The sequence below is a fragment of the Acipenser ruthenus genome, chromosome 4 (genome assembly GCF_902713425.1).
Source record: "Acipenser ruthenus chromosome 4, fAciRut3.2 maternal haplotype, whole genome shotgun sequence".
Classification (NCBI taxonomy): domain Eukaryota; kingdom Metazoa; phylum Chordata; class Actinopteri; order Acipenseriformes; family Acipenseridae; genus Acipenser; species Acipenser ruthenus.
Genome location: NC_081192.1, coordinates 72,583,413 through 72,601,677, shown reverse-complemented (window position 1 = coordinate 72,601,677; position 18,265 = coordinate 72,583,413). Strand labels below are relative to the sequence as shown.

The 18,265-nt window shown below is 38.2% G+C and overlaps 1 protein-coding gene across 2 annotated transcripts in view; it reads right to left on the bottom strand.

The window, feature by feature from the left end:
- tsnare1 (T-SNARE Domain Containing 1) overlaps nucleotides 1-18,265 on the bottom strand; it is a 265,495-nt gene that overhangs the window by 29,351 nt on the left and 217,879 nt on the right. For both annotated transcript variants that reach the window (XM_033999014.3, XM_034917187.2), the window contains exon 11: nucleotides 2,088-2,206. In XM_033999014.3, the coding sequence (XP_033854905.2) occupies nucleotides 2,111-2,206 (96 nt within the window). In that variant the 3' untranslated portion in view covers nucleotides 2,088-2,110. The remainder of the gene's footprint in view (nucleotides 1-2,087; nucleotides 2,207-18,265) is intronic.

Here is an 18,265-nt window from a genome sequence, read left to right as displayed (position 1 = left end):
GTGATGAAAAATAATTAAAATAATTAAAACACATGTTAAATTAAGACAAAACCAGAAACTTTTATTGTGTATCCGCATTGTAATATAGTTTTATCCGCAGTGTAATATAGTCCCAACATTTGCAAGATGAACAACATTTTGTAATTAATGATTATGTATTATCCCGATTGTATTGAAAGTTTTCATCTGATTTTGCAAACTATTATAATAAGCTTGATCAGTTCATTTAGTATATCGTAACATTTTCATGTTTAGGAAGTAGTACTCAGGGTAGGGTTGCCACCTTTTCCACAGACCAAACCCGAATATATTTCTCAGTCAGTCTTGGTCTATCAAAACTGCAGTATACTGTAATATAGTTTAACACAAGTAAGTGGGTTGGTGATTCACAGTCCTTACATAAAATATGCCTTTACCGTTAACAGAATGTATTATGCTACATTTATTATTTTACTGAACTAATATGATATCACAGTGTGACAAGCAGGCTCTAGTGGTTACATCAGACCAGAAAGGAGTACACAGACAGACGGTGGATGAAATGGTAAATGCGCTTGCTTGCGCCGGTTTATTGTAAAATAAAAGGTTTGTACAAAACACAGGACACGGCACTTGCGGTCAAAATAAATAGACCAACAAAACAAACAGACACTAACAAACAGGGACAAACACTAAACAAACACGTACTGTGCTGGTCCTCCAGCACCACGTAGCAATTGCTTATTTTTTACTTATTTTCTCTCCTCACTCTCTCCCGTTCCTTTGCCCTGAACGCACATGTATTCATGTATGTATTCATTTATTTCAATATTTATATTAATGTATTTATTTATTTATGTTTTACTTTTACCAAATATAGCGGCTATCCTTTAGCATAGCTCATTCTCAGAAATGAATGTTCCTTTTTGTCCAGTGGGGACCACAAATAGCGTTACTCTCATCAACCAGTATCTATAGGAAACATACTTCCTTGCGCCAATAGGACCATAATGAGCGTTACACTGACAGGAAACTAAAAATTTTCAGAACTCAAGATCAAAATCAAAACTTCATCTTTCAAAATACTACTTGTCTTGACTAACCAAAAATATAAAAAAAAAACTTTTTTTATATTTATATAAAGAAAGTTTTTTTTGCAGGCAATGTTCCATTTTAAAATAGAAATAAATAATTTAATATAAATGTTATAGACGTCACAATAAGTGTGTTCCCTAGCATATTTGCATGTTGACAGAACAAGTTAATTGTCATTATACTTGGATGTTCTCTAATATACATATGCATGGATAAAAGTGCCTAGGGTCTGTAAAAATACAGTGGAAGAACAAGAAAAAGAAAGAGAAGAAGATGGACATTTTTACCTTACTTTGGTGACTTATTTCTCTACTGTATGACAGGTATTGACTTTTTTTTTTACATTTCACCTAAGAGTGTTGGGAACTACTCATTAAAAGTGGAATGTTGGTTTTGGTTGATTTAGTTTTGTCTCCCCAAAACACATAAAGTATCCGTGCTGTATAGATAGTCACTGGCAGTTCTCACGCTTCGCTGTAACTTTGGCATGAGGAACTACCATTCCTCTCGATTTCATTTTCAGATCAAAATATCATCTGCTTTACAGTGGGATTATATAACTAGATTTCAGATAGATATTAAACACATTGGCAGCTGGATTTTGCACTGCAATAATGAGTTATTCTATATCGAATATATATTGTAGCTTTGCATGATTAAAAAGGTTCTTTAGCTACCTACAGTAAAAAATAAAATGTGATAGAAACTGTACAGAACATAAATGTATCTCTAGAGCCCTGCACCTTAGTAATGAGCACTAGTCTAAACACTCCAGTCTCAGCTCTCAAGCTCTGTCATTACCCATGCACCTTAACAATGAGCACTAGTCTAAACACTCCATTCTCAGCTTTCCAGCACTGTCACTACCCTCACAATGAGCTGCACAGTCTCTATTTAATGCAGTATCAGGTTTAACACACAGTGAAATATATCCCACCATGTAAATTGTGGTGCAAGTATAGACATGTGAAAAAAGAAAACACTCATTGGAACAGAGGTATAAAAGCACCTACCTGGAATTGCATTGATGGACAGTTCATTTTCTAACTGACACTGCAATAATAATGACAAGAAAAACCAACACGATCACACCCGCCAGGGTGAGATAGCACTTCTTTTTCCGAGCTTGTTTCTGAAAAAAAAAATAAAGAAAACATTGGGGAATGTGAACCAAACAATGTGGCAATTGTTTTACGGCATGGCAGAATAAACAATAATACCCATTGCAGAGGGCATTTGTAGTTCTGGTAGTTAGCAGATGAGTAGGGCATTACCTCTTCTGCAGGAGATATCAGACAGGTAACATGATTCCGGACAGAGTTTTTTTTTTTATCCAATAACCTCTAGACGAACTATCTTCCCAGTCCCTTAATTTTATCATCTAACCTTTCCTCACTGCACGTCAGCTGTAACCACTAGACCAGTGGTTTTCAAACTGGTGTATGTTTCCTTTCTGTTGGGAGAGGTTAACTCTATGAATACCCAGCTGGCTGCTGACAGTGAGTGAGCGTTGAGGGGTTGTACTAAAAGGAAGATCGGGATGATTGGATGACTGTGATGATTGCCTGCAATCACTCTGACAGACACTAGAGGCCACTACAATAATGTCTACCTTTATTTACTATGTTACTGTGGTAGACACCTCTTTTAATCGATTTGTAATTGTGAAATACGCAGTTGAATATACATTTTCAGGAGAAACACAGAAGACTATTTTCTGCCAATTCTTACTGAAATGATGGGTATTAAAATATATTTGAGTAATATGGCAAACACTGTGTAGTTGCACAAATCACTGTTTTCTTGCTATTTTTTGTCGGAAGATGACTCATACAAAAGTTTTTATTAGGGGAGATGGCCGAAACACTGTCAGTTTACTCATATCACTGTTTCTAGCAATTTTTACTGGGAAGATGGCTATTACAAACTGTTTTCTAGCTATAACATGCTGTTGAACTCACCTCCCCTTGTCGTCTATTCCTGATTGTTCTCTTCCTCCTCTCCTCTCCTCTCTCCCCTCTCCCTCCACCCCTGTTGTTCTATTAGGTAACTTCAACAGGCCTGAATCACCCCCATCTTAAAAAACCCTCCCTTGATCCCTCATCCATCAAGAGCTGCCGTCCTGTCTCCCTTCTCCCTTTCCTCTCTAAAACCCTTGAGCGAGCGGTACATCGCCAGCTCTCTGCTTTCCTGTCAACACACTCTCTGCTCGACCCCCTCCAATCTGGTTTTCGCCCAGCACACTCCACTGAAACTGTTCTTCTCTCCATCACTAACTCTCTACTATTTGCCATTGCCTCCTCCCTCTCCTATATCTTAATTCTCCTCAACCTCTGTGCTGCCTTTGACACAGTCAACCACTCTATTCTCCTTTCTTCCCTCACTGACCTGGGACTCTCTGGCACTGCTCTTGCCTGGTTCTCCTCCTATCTCTCTGATCACACGTACATGGTGTCCTGGCATGGCTTACCCTCTGCCTCTTGCTCTTTTTCGACAAGTGCCCGCCCAAGGCTCAGTCCTGGGACCCCTCCTGTTTTCTCTCTACACCTGTTCCCTGGGACCCAAAATCTCCTCCCATGGCTTCTCATATCATTTCTTTATTTTTGATGCCCAGATCTTCCTCTCCTGGATGCACTTGCATTATCTTAAACTGAAACTCTCCAAATCAGATCTCCTTTTCTACTCCCCTCTTCGTCCCCCACCGTTGATCTCTCTATTTCTATTCCTCTTGAATCCACCACCCTATCTCCCTCCTCATCCACCAAGAACCTTGGTATCACCCTCGACCCCTCCCTCTCCTACTCTCAGCACATCTCTACTCTGGCGTGCTCCTGTCGCTTCTTCTTCAGCAACATATGCAGAATTTGCCCCTTCCTTACAGACTACACACAGCTCATTCAGGCCCTGGTACTGTCCCACCTTGAATACTGCAACTCCCTCCTGGCCAGCCTGCCTGCCTCTAATATCCGTCCACTCCAGCTCATCCAAAACTCTGCTGTCCGCCTTGTCTTTTCCCTTCCTCGTTTCTCCCATGCTACACTGCTGCTCCGCTCTATCCACTGGCTCTCTATCAATTCAAAACTGTTGTACTCGCCCATCGCTGTCTCGACCAAAACTCTTGTACTAGCCCATCGCTGTCTCAACCTTTCTGCTCCCTCCTATCCCCAGACTATTATTTCTCCCTACACCCCCTCTTGCCCCCCCCCCCCCCCCTGCTCTTCCACCCCCGGCAGATTAGCTGTATCCCCCCCCCCCCCCCCTGGTCTCCCAGAGCCTGCTCCTTCTCCTCCCTTACCCCTCAGGGGTGGAACAACCTCCCCACAGATATCAGGACTGCTCAGTCCCTGACCACCTCCCGGCGCCTCCTCAAGACACCTGTTCAGACAGCATCTGTAAACCTAACAACTCTCAACTGTATTGGACTATATGGCACCCAATTGTACCATTATTTACATCAGCTTGTACTCGTACTGAACTGCTCCATACCTTGCCATATTCTACTACTGATTTCAATTATAACTATTTGCTGAATCTTGTACTTGATTTTACACTTAGATATCCATATTCACATTTTAGGTAACTGCTCTTATTTGAAATTGTTCTTATCCATTTATCGTACATACTATGTACTCTTAATGGACTTTACTTGTATAATTTTTTTATTATAAGTTAACTGCTGTTAGTTGAACTCGCTCTTAAATGTAATTATTTACTGTATTCTTTATTTTGCTCTTATTTGAATTTGATCTTATTTTTTACTGATTTGATCTGCTCTTAACTGTAATGTGATAACTGTAAGTCACTGTAAGGGTGTCTGCTAAGAAATAAATTTTTTAATTAACTAATAATAATAATAATAATAATGATGATTTCCATTACACAAGGAATGTTAGTACTGTGATTTATTTTATTTTATTTTTTTGGGGGGGAGTACTATGTAACTGACAGTTTATTACAAATGCAGCGTTCAAGTAAAAGTTGAGTTGATTTGAGTAAGAAAGATCCAGTAGAATTAATTGACGTGCAATTAAAAAAAAAAAAATCATGTGCAAGATTAAATACATTTTTTAATAATGCAGATCAATCAAGCAAATTATATGATAATCCAAAAATGTTGATTGGCATGCCTTAATTATATAAAAAAAATGTTGGTGTTAAATCTTAAAAATTGTGTGATTAGAAATGGTCACATTTAAGTAAAGGTTTATAAATGAACAAGTAACATTTTCTGATGGACTTTTAAGTGTATACTCAGACATAGTGACCAGACAGTGACCTTATGGTCATAATTTGCAGTTTTGGCTGAGGCATGCACTATCTTTTTGTTGTTGAATTCTGCATATGCTGCACTTTAGATGTGGGCATGAAAATAAAAATAAGTATGTATTAGTACATTTACATACTATTACTGAAGTGACACTTGTGTCTCTGTTCACTTTAGGTTGAGTTTTAATAGTTGAGAATGCAGACTCCAAAGTGGTGATATTTTGTTAATTGCGAATTGGCTGTCTGTTATTAGTTGTGCTGGTGATTGGTACTCCCTTGTCTTTCTTCCTTGCAGTATTTTGGTAGCATGTAATACTGACATATTGAACATAGGAGGCTGTGTGGTCCAGTGGTTAAAGAAAAGGGCTTGTAACCAGGAGGTCCACGGTTCAAATCCCACCTTCATTGTGTGACCCTGTGCAAGTCACTTAACCTCCTTGTGCTCCGTCTTTCGGGTGAGATGTAATTGTAAGTGACTCTGCAGCTGATGCACAGTTCACACACCCTAGTCTCTGTAAGTCGCCTTGGATAAAGGCGTCTGCTAAATAAACAAATAATAATAATGCTATTTGAAATTGTGGTTGTGTTGATTAAAGTGTAGGTCTAGACACCCAGTGCTGGCAGTTATGTCTATGTTGTGCTGAAATGATGGCTACTAGTTTCACCAATGAAGACAATGGGAAAGACATAGTTTGTGATTGCACTTATTACATTTCTGTTAGTATTTCTAAAGCTCTAGTTAGTTCTTTCTACCCCCCAGTCCATCAGTTTCCCCACCCTAATCTGTGATCTGCATTCTCAATCTTAACCACAGGACAACAATTTACTCCAACTTAGTGAGTTGGTCCTCCCAGGTGAGTGCTTCTTCTTTCTTAAATGTATTGGATTTTTGTTATGACTGAAAACCTCCCAGGACCTATCACATTAAAGCAGCCTTTTCAGAAACAAGTCTGATGACATTGAACCATCTTCTCATATCTGCTGCCTGATCTAAACATATTTTCACTTATGGTAAAAGCTTTCCAAAGATCCAAGAGGAGCCCAGGAGAGGGGTCTGTGAGAGGGGAGAGCAAGGCGAAGAAATGGCTTTTCATACAATATTTACCATAATAATTTCTATGAAAAAACAGGAACTTAATGATTCATTATCCCTATTTTATTACACGTGTCCTGTTTTGTCCCAGATATTAGGATTTAAATTGAGGCCACTGAATGAAGTGATCTTGCACAGCACTCGTATAAAGCATTGTTGATAGGGATCCTTGTACAGAACCCTGCACACATTTTCTCCACAGGCCCTTTTGTGCTTCCTAATCCTGCTCTGTGCTGCTTCCTAATCCTGCTCTGTGCTGCTTCCTAATCCTGCTCTGTGCTGCTTCCTAATCCTGCTCTGTGCTGCTTCCTAATCCTGCTCTGTGCTGCTTCCTAATCCTGCTCTGTGCTGGTCACGTCACCTTGTTTTGGGTATTCACACAGATTTATCTATCAACAGTATTGTGGCAGGGCTGCCTGCCTCTGTAAATAGTGTATTTGTGGTGGTGGTTTATAAATAAAATATAGTTTTGTTTGATTAATAAATGAAAGTGTTTAATTTTGGGAAACAAAGTGTGACTAGATATGGCAGGGCTGGGAGGTTAGACTTCCCTCCCTGCCTAATTGAAATGGAATGTGCAGCAGGTGGCCAGGTGGCAATTAAAACTGTTCTGTGGTCTGGTCTGGTCTGGTCTGGTCTAAGTGTACTTGCGTGAGGATTCATGACTGTGTGGATAGCCAGGGAGCAGGAACCAAGTGCATGACTGAGGACCACAGTGTGTTTATGGTAGGGATTAATATAGGGGATTTTAAACTGTTATTGGTTAAGCAAATACTTTTTTTTTTTTTTCTTATCTGGCACAAAATGTTAAACTGCAGTCGAACTGCAAAACAAGATGGTAGCCGTGTTTACTGATTCTTTGTGTACACATTTTAAGATGCTTAATGTTTTTTCTTTATTTTCTATTGCTTCTTGTAGCTGTTTGCCTATTAGAATTATTAGCATTATTTCAGATCCCTGAGACAATGTTTATTTATTTATTTTGGTTCAACATGATCAAGGAGAAATCAGCTACAAAGGAGTTCTGAAATAAAAAGCTGTCGCATTACGCCAAGGCAGGCTGCTGCCTTTAAATCCTGGTGTGCTACAAAGCGAGGCGAGCAATTTGTCTTATCAGAGAAGAAAAACAGGCTTTCTGTGTGAAGAGAGAGAGAGAGAGAGAAACTGCTGTCGAGTAATTTCCTGTTTAAACGTTCCACTCCACAACAATTTGCATAAGAAGTCTTGGGTCCATGATAAGAAGACTGGTAATTTCAAAGGCTCGCAGGGATTGGGAATTAAAAGCTTCTCTGCACTATCTTTACGCTTGCAGCTGTACGCCTCAGATTTCTCTCTCTCTCTTTTGTTAAAGTATGTGCCTAATAAATGTTCTCTCTCTTTCTGTCAGGGAATGAAGCTGGCTTCTCTTCCACATTTCTCAGGCTATGAGTATTAAGTGAAGAGCAAAGGACGTGGATTACAAAGAGCCTGTTACATTTGTTTGGCTTAATTCTTGCAGAAGACTTAAGTTTTACTTATTTAGTGTGAACTAACAGCTCCAAAGCCCTGTTTATTGGTCCACAGTTAATGTCTGTGAAAGGTGAGAGAGGGGCTGGAGAGCGAAGCTATCCCTCTGTCCATCCGTCCACTAGGCATGAGAAGCATCGGTAGTTTAGTATGTACTAAATGTACAAAAATGCTTTCTGTCCTTCACGCTCCATACAGTATCTCACAAAACAAGAAAGTCACGGAGGTCACTAACCCACAGGTACATTAAGTGACGTACTGTACATGGGTTGTGAGAAACCTTTAAAATCCAGGTCGAGGTCACAGAATACCAGACAGAAGGTTTTGTTTTTTTTGTTTGTTTTCCTCACAAGAAGATTAGAATCAAGGATTCATTACACATCAACTTTTGAGTTACACCGTTAGTTACCAGTTTGGTTTTCTATTGTGTTTGAAGTAAATCTGTGAAGCAGAAATAGGTCATGGTATCCATCAAAAACAAGCCGGTCTTCTAATTTGGCCTTTATCAGTAACAGTTAACCTGATTTGGATAAGTGATTTGTACCAATACACCTTTTTGGTACACACTTGGCTCTATTTGCAGTCAAAAATGTTGTATGTCATGCCTGCCTTCTTTTGCAAGACTAAGTGCAGATGCTTTGATAATCTTGTCTGTGTAAGGTAATGGTTTAATATAACAGAATACAAGATTCAGATTATAGTGTGTTCAAGAACAAACAACTAATTATAACTAATTGACATGACACAGACAGTGTTGCTGGACAAGAAATACAAGAATATGCATCGCTGTACATTACACCTGTCTCCAGCACTCTCTTCACTCTATCTTGTAAACACATCTTCAAGTGAACATGAGCAGTATCACCCTTTTCCACACCATTCCATTCTGTTCCTAACTGTGCACCAACCATAGCAGGTGCTAGACTCAGCTTGTGGCTCCCTGCTGCAGCGCCTGCTGACACTTTTCAATACTGTGTACATTGGTATTAACTCTCTACCTGCGAGTGAGGAGTATCAGGCTGTGTGAGATGAAGAGTAAAAAACACTACGAGCTTAGGGTCCCAGAGTGGCTCACCTGGTAGAAGTGTGGTGCACAGGGTGAGTCATACAATTCAGGTTCGCGTCCTGGCTGTGTGAAGTAGGCCGGTCTTCGGTGGGGGCTCTGAAGGGAGCGTTGCATTGGCTCTGACGCTCCCGTGGGTTAGGGAGGTAAAAGTGGCAGAGATTGTTTCTACTCATCACGCTAAAGCGAACCCTGCTGGCCAGGCGCCCAGTGAGCTCAAAGCACCTGTAGGGCTAGCCTTTGTACTCCAGAAGTCTGTAGCTCGTTTACATCCGCTCTCGAGTTCCTGGGTGAAAAAGGAAGCTGCCTTGGTTGTGGGATCGGAGGACACCCACTGAACCTTCGGGCTACCCTAAGCCGTGTGGGGAAAAGCAATTGGGCATTCCAAATTGGGAGAAAATAATGATTAGACACGCTAAATGTATTTTTTAAAAAATAATAATAAAAAAAAAAACACCAGGACCTTTTCTACTGCACATCTGAGTAACATTTTAGCAAACAGACACGAGAGTAGATGTTAAAACTTCATACTTAAAACTTGAACTGGCATTCAAATAGCACGGCAAGCAGGTTTCATTCTTAACCTTATTCTTATGTATTTATAAAGTGGCATATTTTGTAGCCCATAAAATAGCTGGAGCTGTTGTTACTTCTGCTAGAATCAGCTTGCATACAGTAATAAATGCAATTCTCTGCTGATTAGGAAGTTTAAAGGCATGATGGCTAATAGACTGTCCTCTGGTTTGGTGCAGATATAAATATAAATACTCAGCCAAAGCGACAGATGTTCATTCCAACAGAACAATGTCATTTTAAATCACACTATGGCCAGTCAAACATTTATTATTCATTGCCTGTTAAAATAAAAAGGTAAATAACATGGCTGATGGAGCTATAAGTGTGGCTAATTCGGTAGCTGTTTATACCTTTCACATCAGTCACTAGTGGAATGGGTTTGGGGATTATCTTATTAGTGGAATACCTTTATAAAAAGGTAAGTGTCCTGGGCAGGCTATTCTTAAAATACATGTAAAAAATGCAAGGTATTCCTCATGTTTGCAAATGGATTTATACCAGCTATGTAACAATGGGCAGGATTTTCAAAAAACAGTATTATTGTATCGAACTCATGGTATAGTAACAAGAGCTTTAGTAGCAAGTGATTTTCAAACAAAATGTGTTCATTAAATCAATCCGTTAATGCTTTGAAATTGAGTCGATGAGGTCGTTAATGAACGCATTTCTCGTAAAAAATCTTAATTGTTGCAGGCCACACACATCACTTCCTGTCTCAATGACTTGATAAGGGGAACTCGTTAATCAAAATGCATGTTAACAAGATCAAGAAAAATGAATGGAAGCATAATTCGCTGTTATGGAAACTACTAGCGTACAGGGAGACTCTCGCACTAGCTGAGCAGCAGCCAAATGGAAATAACAAATAATGGGAATATCTATTTTGTGTATAATCTGTAAACTTCATTTAAAATTGTGCATTTTGTCATGCAGAATGTATATTTATGTAGAAAACTTCACATATAAAATGCTGATTTACGATTGTCTGACGTGTGGGTAAAAATTGGACGGCACGGATGAAATAAAATTAAACCCCATTTGTCATTTACCCTCATTTGGGGGGATATTTTGCCACAGCTTAATATATACAACTCTTTTAAGGTGCATTTTGTAATTTTTTTTAGGTAAAAAAAAAATACTGTAAGCTATCTATCTAGGCTTGGTTGGAATTTATTTTCTTATGTTGACATCTACTTTTGTATGTATGTTAGTATGTACGATTGTAGGCTATAAATACATACATTTCAAGTGCCATTGGTGTTTTAGTTTTTAGTTGTTATACATGTATATCATGTATGTAACACTTATATATTTATATATATATATATATATATATATATATATATATATATATATATATATATATATATATATATATGAAGCTTTTAAAATTATGATAGAACTCCCAATACACAATTTATAATTAATTGTTCAGTAAATACCTCTAATCATGCATTTTCTCTGATACTCTTTGCTCGTCTCAACGATAAATAAACTTAGCATTAGACGTAGCCACCGAACATTTGCAGTATTATAAGAACATTTTCTGTGCATGCAAACGTGTGAAGGTGAAAGTGTACATTGTACATAAAGTGTGAGGGGAGTCTGACAACATTACAAATGTGTTTAGGCAAAATTCATGTAAATGACCTTGATCACATTCCTAGTGCATCGCTGTGTGTCCTTGATGCCTGTTCTTTGTTCTTGTGTGGATAAAACAAATCCATAATCACCTAAGGAAACTTTATTGTAACAGCTAATATGCCATTTTCTAGACCAAGATTTCAGTTGTATAATTCAAATAACATCTACAGCATATGTCAGCTGTCATATAATGTACATATACAGAATTCAAATAGGCTGTAGTTGCATTGATAATTTCTTAGTTATAACATTACACTGGGTGCAAGTAATGGTATATCATTTTAACAATACAATAAACGTTCTATAAAGTTACAAATGTTTAAAATAAGTGAATAAATCTCATTCATAACCACAAGTATAGAAAAGGCTAAAATATTTAAATAATTACAAATATTGAATTATCGAGGTAGTCTGTAAGAAATAAAAGCTGGTCCTGTACACACTCTCTCTCTATAGCGTCAGTAAGTTAAATGGCTGTTTCAAGGTGAGTTATACTCTTTTGTTAATTAAAACCCTCTTTTTCCATGTGCAAATTAACTCCTGATAAATTATGACAATTAACACGGATCCCACACAAACAAAAGAAATAGTCGCAAGAAGCACTGCTTGTTAAAATATTAACATTATTTCATAGAATTCCTGAAATCACATTAGCACTATTATTTAATAATGAAATATGCATAACAACCACTTTAAAATGCCAAAATCAATGCTACATACTTGTTTAACACAGGAGTTATTATTTACGAACTTTTGAAAATCCTGCTCAATATACAGTGCTACCCCGTTATAACACGATCCGTTATAGAGCAGAATCGGTTATAACACGGTAAGGTTGTGGCTCCCATTTCCCCCATAATGCAATTTGACTCTCAAACATTGGGTTTTATTGTTGTTACATTACTGATTTCCATTACACGAGATAAGCATCGCCAAGATAAGCACCAACTAAGACGTAGCTTTACAGTAAACTAATGTGATCCATTTGTGTCTCCATCCATTTGCACTTCCTTCAGTATGATGATGTAGATATCCTTCTGTCTGGTGTTGTTGGCTGAAGTGTAATGCTGGCTCCAGGGATCAGCCTATTGCCACCCTAGCGCATCAGCACACACAACGGCTGCGATGCTGGCTCCGGGGATCAACCACAGTGTGGTCTCCCCAGCGCATCAGCATGACAACCGTCTGGATTGAGCTAAGTAGGGTACATCTCTGGTGTCTTCAAGTGGGCACCTTCCATCCTCAGTGTTTCGTCGACTAGCCCACGACACCTCAAGAAGGCTCCACGGTGATTTTGTAGTTAAACCCATTTAATTTGAAACTGGGACATATAGTACTTATAAAGCTCCAGTGCTTGCACTGTATTTTTTTTCTAAAAGTAAAAACAAACTGTCCGTTAATGTTACAAAACAAGTACAAAACAATACAAGTGTGTATAAACGTCCTTGGATTCTGTGTTATTTATTCACAGTTTACAAAATTTATTATAAAAAATATACAATTTAAATAAGAGTGGTGTAAACGCTAAACTGGTGGAATAGCATTTTTTGTTATACTGTATATATTATAACAACCTGGGATTTCTACTGTTACATGTCTACGGACCCTGTGTATGTGTGTGTGTATGTAAGCTTGCAACAGCCGGGACTGATTGATGTTCGGGTAGGCGGGGACATGAAAGCCCACATCAACACGGACGGAGCTGACAGCTGAGTCAGACAAGCTGCTGTGTTTGTTGTTTTTAGTGTGGCCCAGGCTAACGGGGGCCAGGAATAAATTGTCCCAATAAACCATGGATTAGAGTACCTGAAAATTGTGCATGTCTCCTTCCTTCATTTTCCACAGTACGCTGCAATATTAATTTGGCCATTGTAAATCATTTTGGGAACAAAAATGCCAATATTCATTATAAGGCGAAACACAAATAATGTGGTCTCCAATTATGAACCCTGACAACCGCGTTATAATGGGGTAGCACTGTACCATAAATTGAGACTGTCTACATTTACCTGACTTTATTACAACGGTGCCCTTACCAAGTTTTGAAAATAATGATATGTGTCTTGTTAGATAAATCTACAGTATATGATTGAATTATGCCAAAGGAATGGAAAAATATGTTCTGATCAGCCACTTAAACCAAGCAAATACCAGCTTTTAAGAATATGTGTTAAAGCTGACGTACAATAACGTAAGACCACTTGCCAGTTTTTGAAAATAAATGCCTTAGTGGACATCAGAACAAAATCATAAATATAGCCTGGTATAAGACTGCTGTTGTGAACAAGGAATGTGGTGTACTTCGGGGATATGAAAAGTTGTACTGATTAATGTAAAGTGTGATCTAACTAGATCAATACCTCTGGCTGGTACATTGTCTTTTTTACAGTCTTTTTTTCATTATATCATTCTCCAAATAACACCTCTGCATATTGTCTTCAGTCTGTAAAGCAACAGCAGCTAAACCAGAACAGGCTAAGAATTAGTACAGTGCAGTTATATAGCCATATTAGCCATATTAAATACTGCCATGCCAACCTAGGGCACAGTGAGGAATCATAATGAATTTTGCAAAAATATCTGCATTCTTATGTGTTTATTTCTCGTCTATCTGCTGCATTTGTCTGTGGTTAGTCCTCATCACACTTTTCCACACAGTAATCCCCACCAATACAAAACCACTCACACTCCCACTGGTGTGGAGACTGGTTCATGTCATGATTACCTGCTTGGGAAACTCTTCCCCCACACTGCAAAGCTCTACAATGGCTAATCTACTGTACATTGCTACATTTGTATGAAACCCCTTGTTTCATTGTGAGATATATTTATAGGTGGAATGATTAACTGCAAATCTTAGGAGTCCCCCCCACACACAGTGATTCACTGAATGTAGGAGCCTCTCACACACACAAACACACACTCTCACTGCCTGCCGATCTCAGATCCCCCATCTAGGCTCAGTACAGAGCAGCACCACCACCTTCCTACAGGACAGCTGACACCCACCCAGGCTCAATGTGGATCAGATACGTGCTACAGTTAATGACAAATGAGGAGGTATTCCCTCTGTTAGTGGTTGGGGGTGGTGGTGGTGTCTGCGTGTCCTCCTGTTCCATGAATCAAGTCTCCTAAGAAATGTGGGCAGAAAACTCGGATTTGACTACTTCCTTCAAGAGAAACATTGAGATAGATAACTTCAGTGATTAATAGGAGTTTAAGCTTATGGAATAATTTATAGCAAACATGTATTTCCATTTTATATTAAAATGATTCCTGGTACATACTAGACCTAGGATTACACAATTGCCCCTTTAAAAAGTATCAAATAATAATAAAAATGTATAATTTGGCATTACAATATGATACCATTATAATATGTTACCAATATTAGTCCAGACAGGCATCAGTTCTTTTTATTGGGAAGTTTTTAAGAATTGCTTAATTCAAATTTTTGGAAGAGAAATGGTCCCCACCACCACAGGAAGTAAACAAAGGCAAGGAATGGCAGTGGTGAAACTGAGCGCTACGGCGTTTTATTAAATAAACAAAACAAACACCAAAACACTAAACAAAAGGGAATGTTGGCCAAACAAATAAACAAACAATAACGGAAACAAGTATATTCATATATAGCAATTGTTTTTCTCTCTTTCTCTCACTCTCCACAAAACACGTCTCGCCTCTGACACTCTCCTTGAGCGCAGAGAGCTGCAGGCTTTTATATTCTGGCCGAGGGGTTAACTAGCTAGTAATTAATTAATTATCTTATTACCCCTCGGCCATAGTCTGCACAAGTTTCATTTGAAAAATATAGCGAACAAGGGGTGGGGCGGGGCTGGAAATGCAGTACTGAGTGTCCTGTTGATATGCAGTGCCTTTTAAACCTGTTTTACTGTGAAAAAATACTTTAAAACAGCGCATCTAAAATAAACTGCGTGTGTGAAAATAAATTGGTCCTGACGCGCCTGACACGCGCTGAATAAATGGGCCGCTAAGGGTTAATAATTAAAACACAAAACAATAACAAATAATGGCGGCGGATTTTGTCCGTGCCGCAAACAATAATAATACAAATAATAATAAAAATGCGCACATATATATAGGGGTGGGACACTCCACCACAGGGCCTAAAGAATGTCACCCACACCTGTGATGCACAGAAATGGATAAAGGATCCTGCAGTGGCTTTTACAGACCCACTAAGAGCAGAGCCTGACCAAGACTGTTGCTCCTGCTAGAAGCAGGCTGATCTTTGGGATACAACTTGCAGAAACCTGTGTTAACCTTGGGAGGAGAGAATACAGCAAAACTAGGATTTCATTTTATTATTATTTGTTTATTTAGCAGACACCTTTATCCAAGGCAACTTACAGAGACTAAGGTGTGTGAACTATGCATCAGCTGCAGAGTCACTTACAACTACGTCTCACCCGAAAGACGGAGCACAAGGAGGTTAAGTGACTTGCTCAGTGTCACACAATGAGTCAGTGGCTGAGGTGGGATTTGAACCGTGGACCTTCTGGTTACAAGCCCTCTTCTTTAACCACTGGACCACACAGCCTCCTAACCACTGGACTACACAGCCTCCTTTAATTAACATTTAATTAATCATCATTTTAATTAACTAAAATGTGTTCATAGTTGAAATTTCTTATCAGAAAAGAAATAACTTTAGTTTGGGAGCATCTTGTAAATTGAACACAGAGCCACTTACAGTGGAACTAGAGAGGGGATTTGACTCTTGCTGGAACTGAGCTGATCTGCTTGACATGAACTGGTTGTTGTAAACAAATTGAGAAAACACAATGTTTTGGATAATGTTATAATATACTCTGTATTAGCCTATGAGAATATTGTAGGGTTCTAAATTCCTTTTTAAATATTCCACAACCTCCATAAGCATTCTGATTTAGTAAAAAAGAATAACAATCTTTGGAGAGAATTAATATGTTTGGGTAAATTCAAGTAGAATATCTGAACTAACATTAGTGTCTTACTTGTTTAAGGTTTTTGCTATAATAAGAAAACAGAAGTATTATTACAGAAAAACTGTTAAGTTTAAAAACGAGAGAATCAGTGCAAGCTATGACCTAATTAAAGACATTGGTAAATGAATAAAGCTACAAGTCCTTATCAGTAGAGAGGGGCCCCTCGCTTTTGCCTGCCTAAGCAAAGCAGCATTAGACATTAGGAGATAAGGGACATTAGTCTTGGCATCCAAAACTGGATTTACTTCTCACAGCTGTTCAAATTTAAGGTTTTCTTACTCTTTATAATCTTGTATATTCACTAACGAGAAGTACTGCATTGTACAAGAAAACAGAGTTAATAGTCTAATGTCCATTACCTCATTATGTTATCTATAAAATGAATGAGAGCCAGGTAGTGAAAATTAGGATGTAGGCCTCTTCTTATCAGTAGAGATATCATTATGAGCAGTCTCTTGAATCTAGAAAAAATATGACTTCATGCAATGAATTTGGGAAAGTGCTTACAGTCGAGTTTCTTATTAATTAAAACTCCGGTTAGAAAGTGGGCCCCTCGAATCCTTATCTATAAGTTGTCAAGGACTGCTGAAGCAGGGGATATTTTAACTAGAGAGAAGCTAAGTTTGTGAAAAGAAACAAGCTTATTGAGAACACACTGAAAAGTATGTTTTTACTGTTAAGAAGGAAAAATATTTTAGACCAAGGCTGGAATAATTATTATCTGGTGTAACATATTAAAAACATCTCTCTATATATACTTGTATCTTAATATGCAATAAGAACTTTGTGGTACCATAAAATATGTTATCAGTTTGAGGATTACCTCACATATTTTAGAGATTAAAAAGGTAGCGGACATGAGATCATATACAATTAATTTTAAAGGAGTTACCGGGACTTTTTGAATATATTCACTTAAAGATAACATCTGTCAAAACAGACCAAATGTTTAGATTTAATTAAATCTTCTTACAAACGAAGCAGAGTAAAAGTTCTATAAAAGTCGAGGCAAGACTCCAATCAAGTATCATTCAGCTTGGTAACAAGCTGTTTGGTCTATTCTCTGAAGATATCTGAAAAGCTGGTTGCTGTTTGGTCGTATTCAGAAGCCTCTGCCTTCGAAGACAGCTCTTGTCTTTACTTATATTCTACAAAAACACTTCCATATATTGGGAGGTAAGCATAAGCTTGAATTTATATGTCACTTATATTGAAGCATTGTTATGGGGATAGGAACTATATTTTAGCTTTAGAGAGCGACACATTAGATGCTTTAGGATTTTTAGTGGTGGACGTTTATTAGCGTTTCGCATGTCTAGCCCAAGGGCAAAATATGTTATAACCATAATTGTTTGAAGTATTAATGCTGTTAAGTATGTACAGGTACTGGACCTCCTAGATTGCCCATTAACTGGGATGCGATGTGGTCTGTAACCACTCGATCAATTTTTAAGCATTTAATAAACCAAAGGAGTACTAATAATGCTCTGAATTGCTGAAACTTCAAATTGAATGGGTCTGTCTGATTTTTCTTGATTAAAGGTGGTCTAAGGCATCACACTGTAAGCCAGTACATGAACTATGCACTTTAGGGTTAGAACCATCTATATAGCTCCATGTTAGCCTCCACTGGGTTCTCTAATCAAGAACCAAAGTAGTGCTCAAAGTGACAAACCACTGGAGTTGTAGGCCTAATGACAAAGGAGAAACTGCACATTAAATCTATATTTTCTTGTTGCTTTTGTATTTGACAGTGCAAGTGAGTAATGTATCTACGAAATCTGTAGCTACAGAAATTGACTCTCTAAGTACACATATTTGGTTTTTATTTGATGAGTTTAGAAATGCTTGTTGTTAAACAAGGTTCAGATAATAATACTTATAATTACCATCTCCTGAGAAGTTACTCAAAACCCAGACTCCAGGTGAAAGGATAGTAAATTACCACTGCCCTACCTAGCCTTCCAACAGGCTGCTTCAATACAAGGGTCCCTCTCGCTTTGGGGTATATTCAAGATTAAGACATAGGTCACCTCGTTACAAAAATGATAT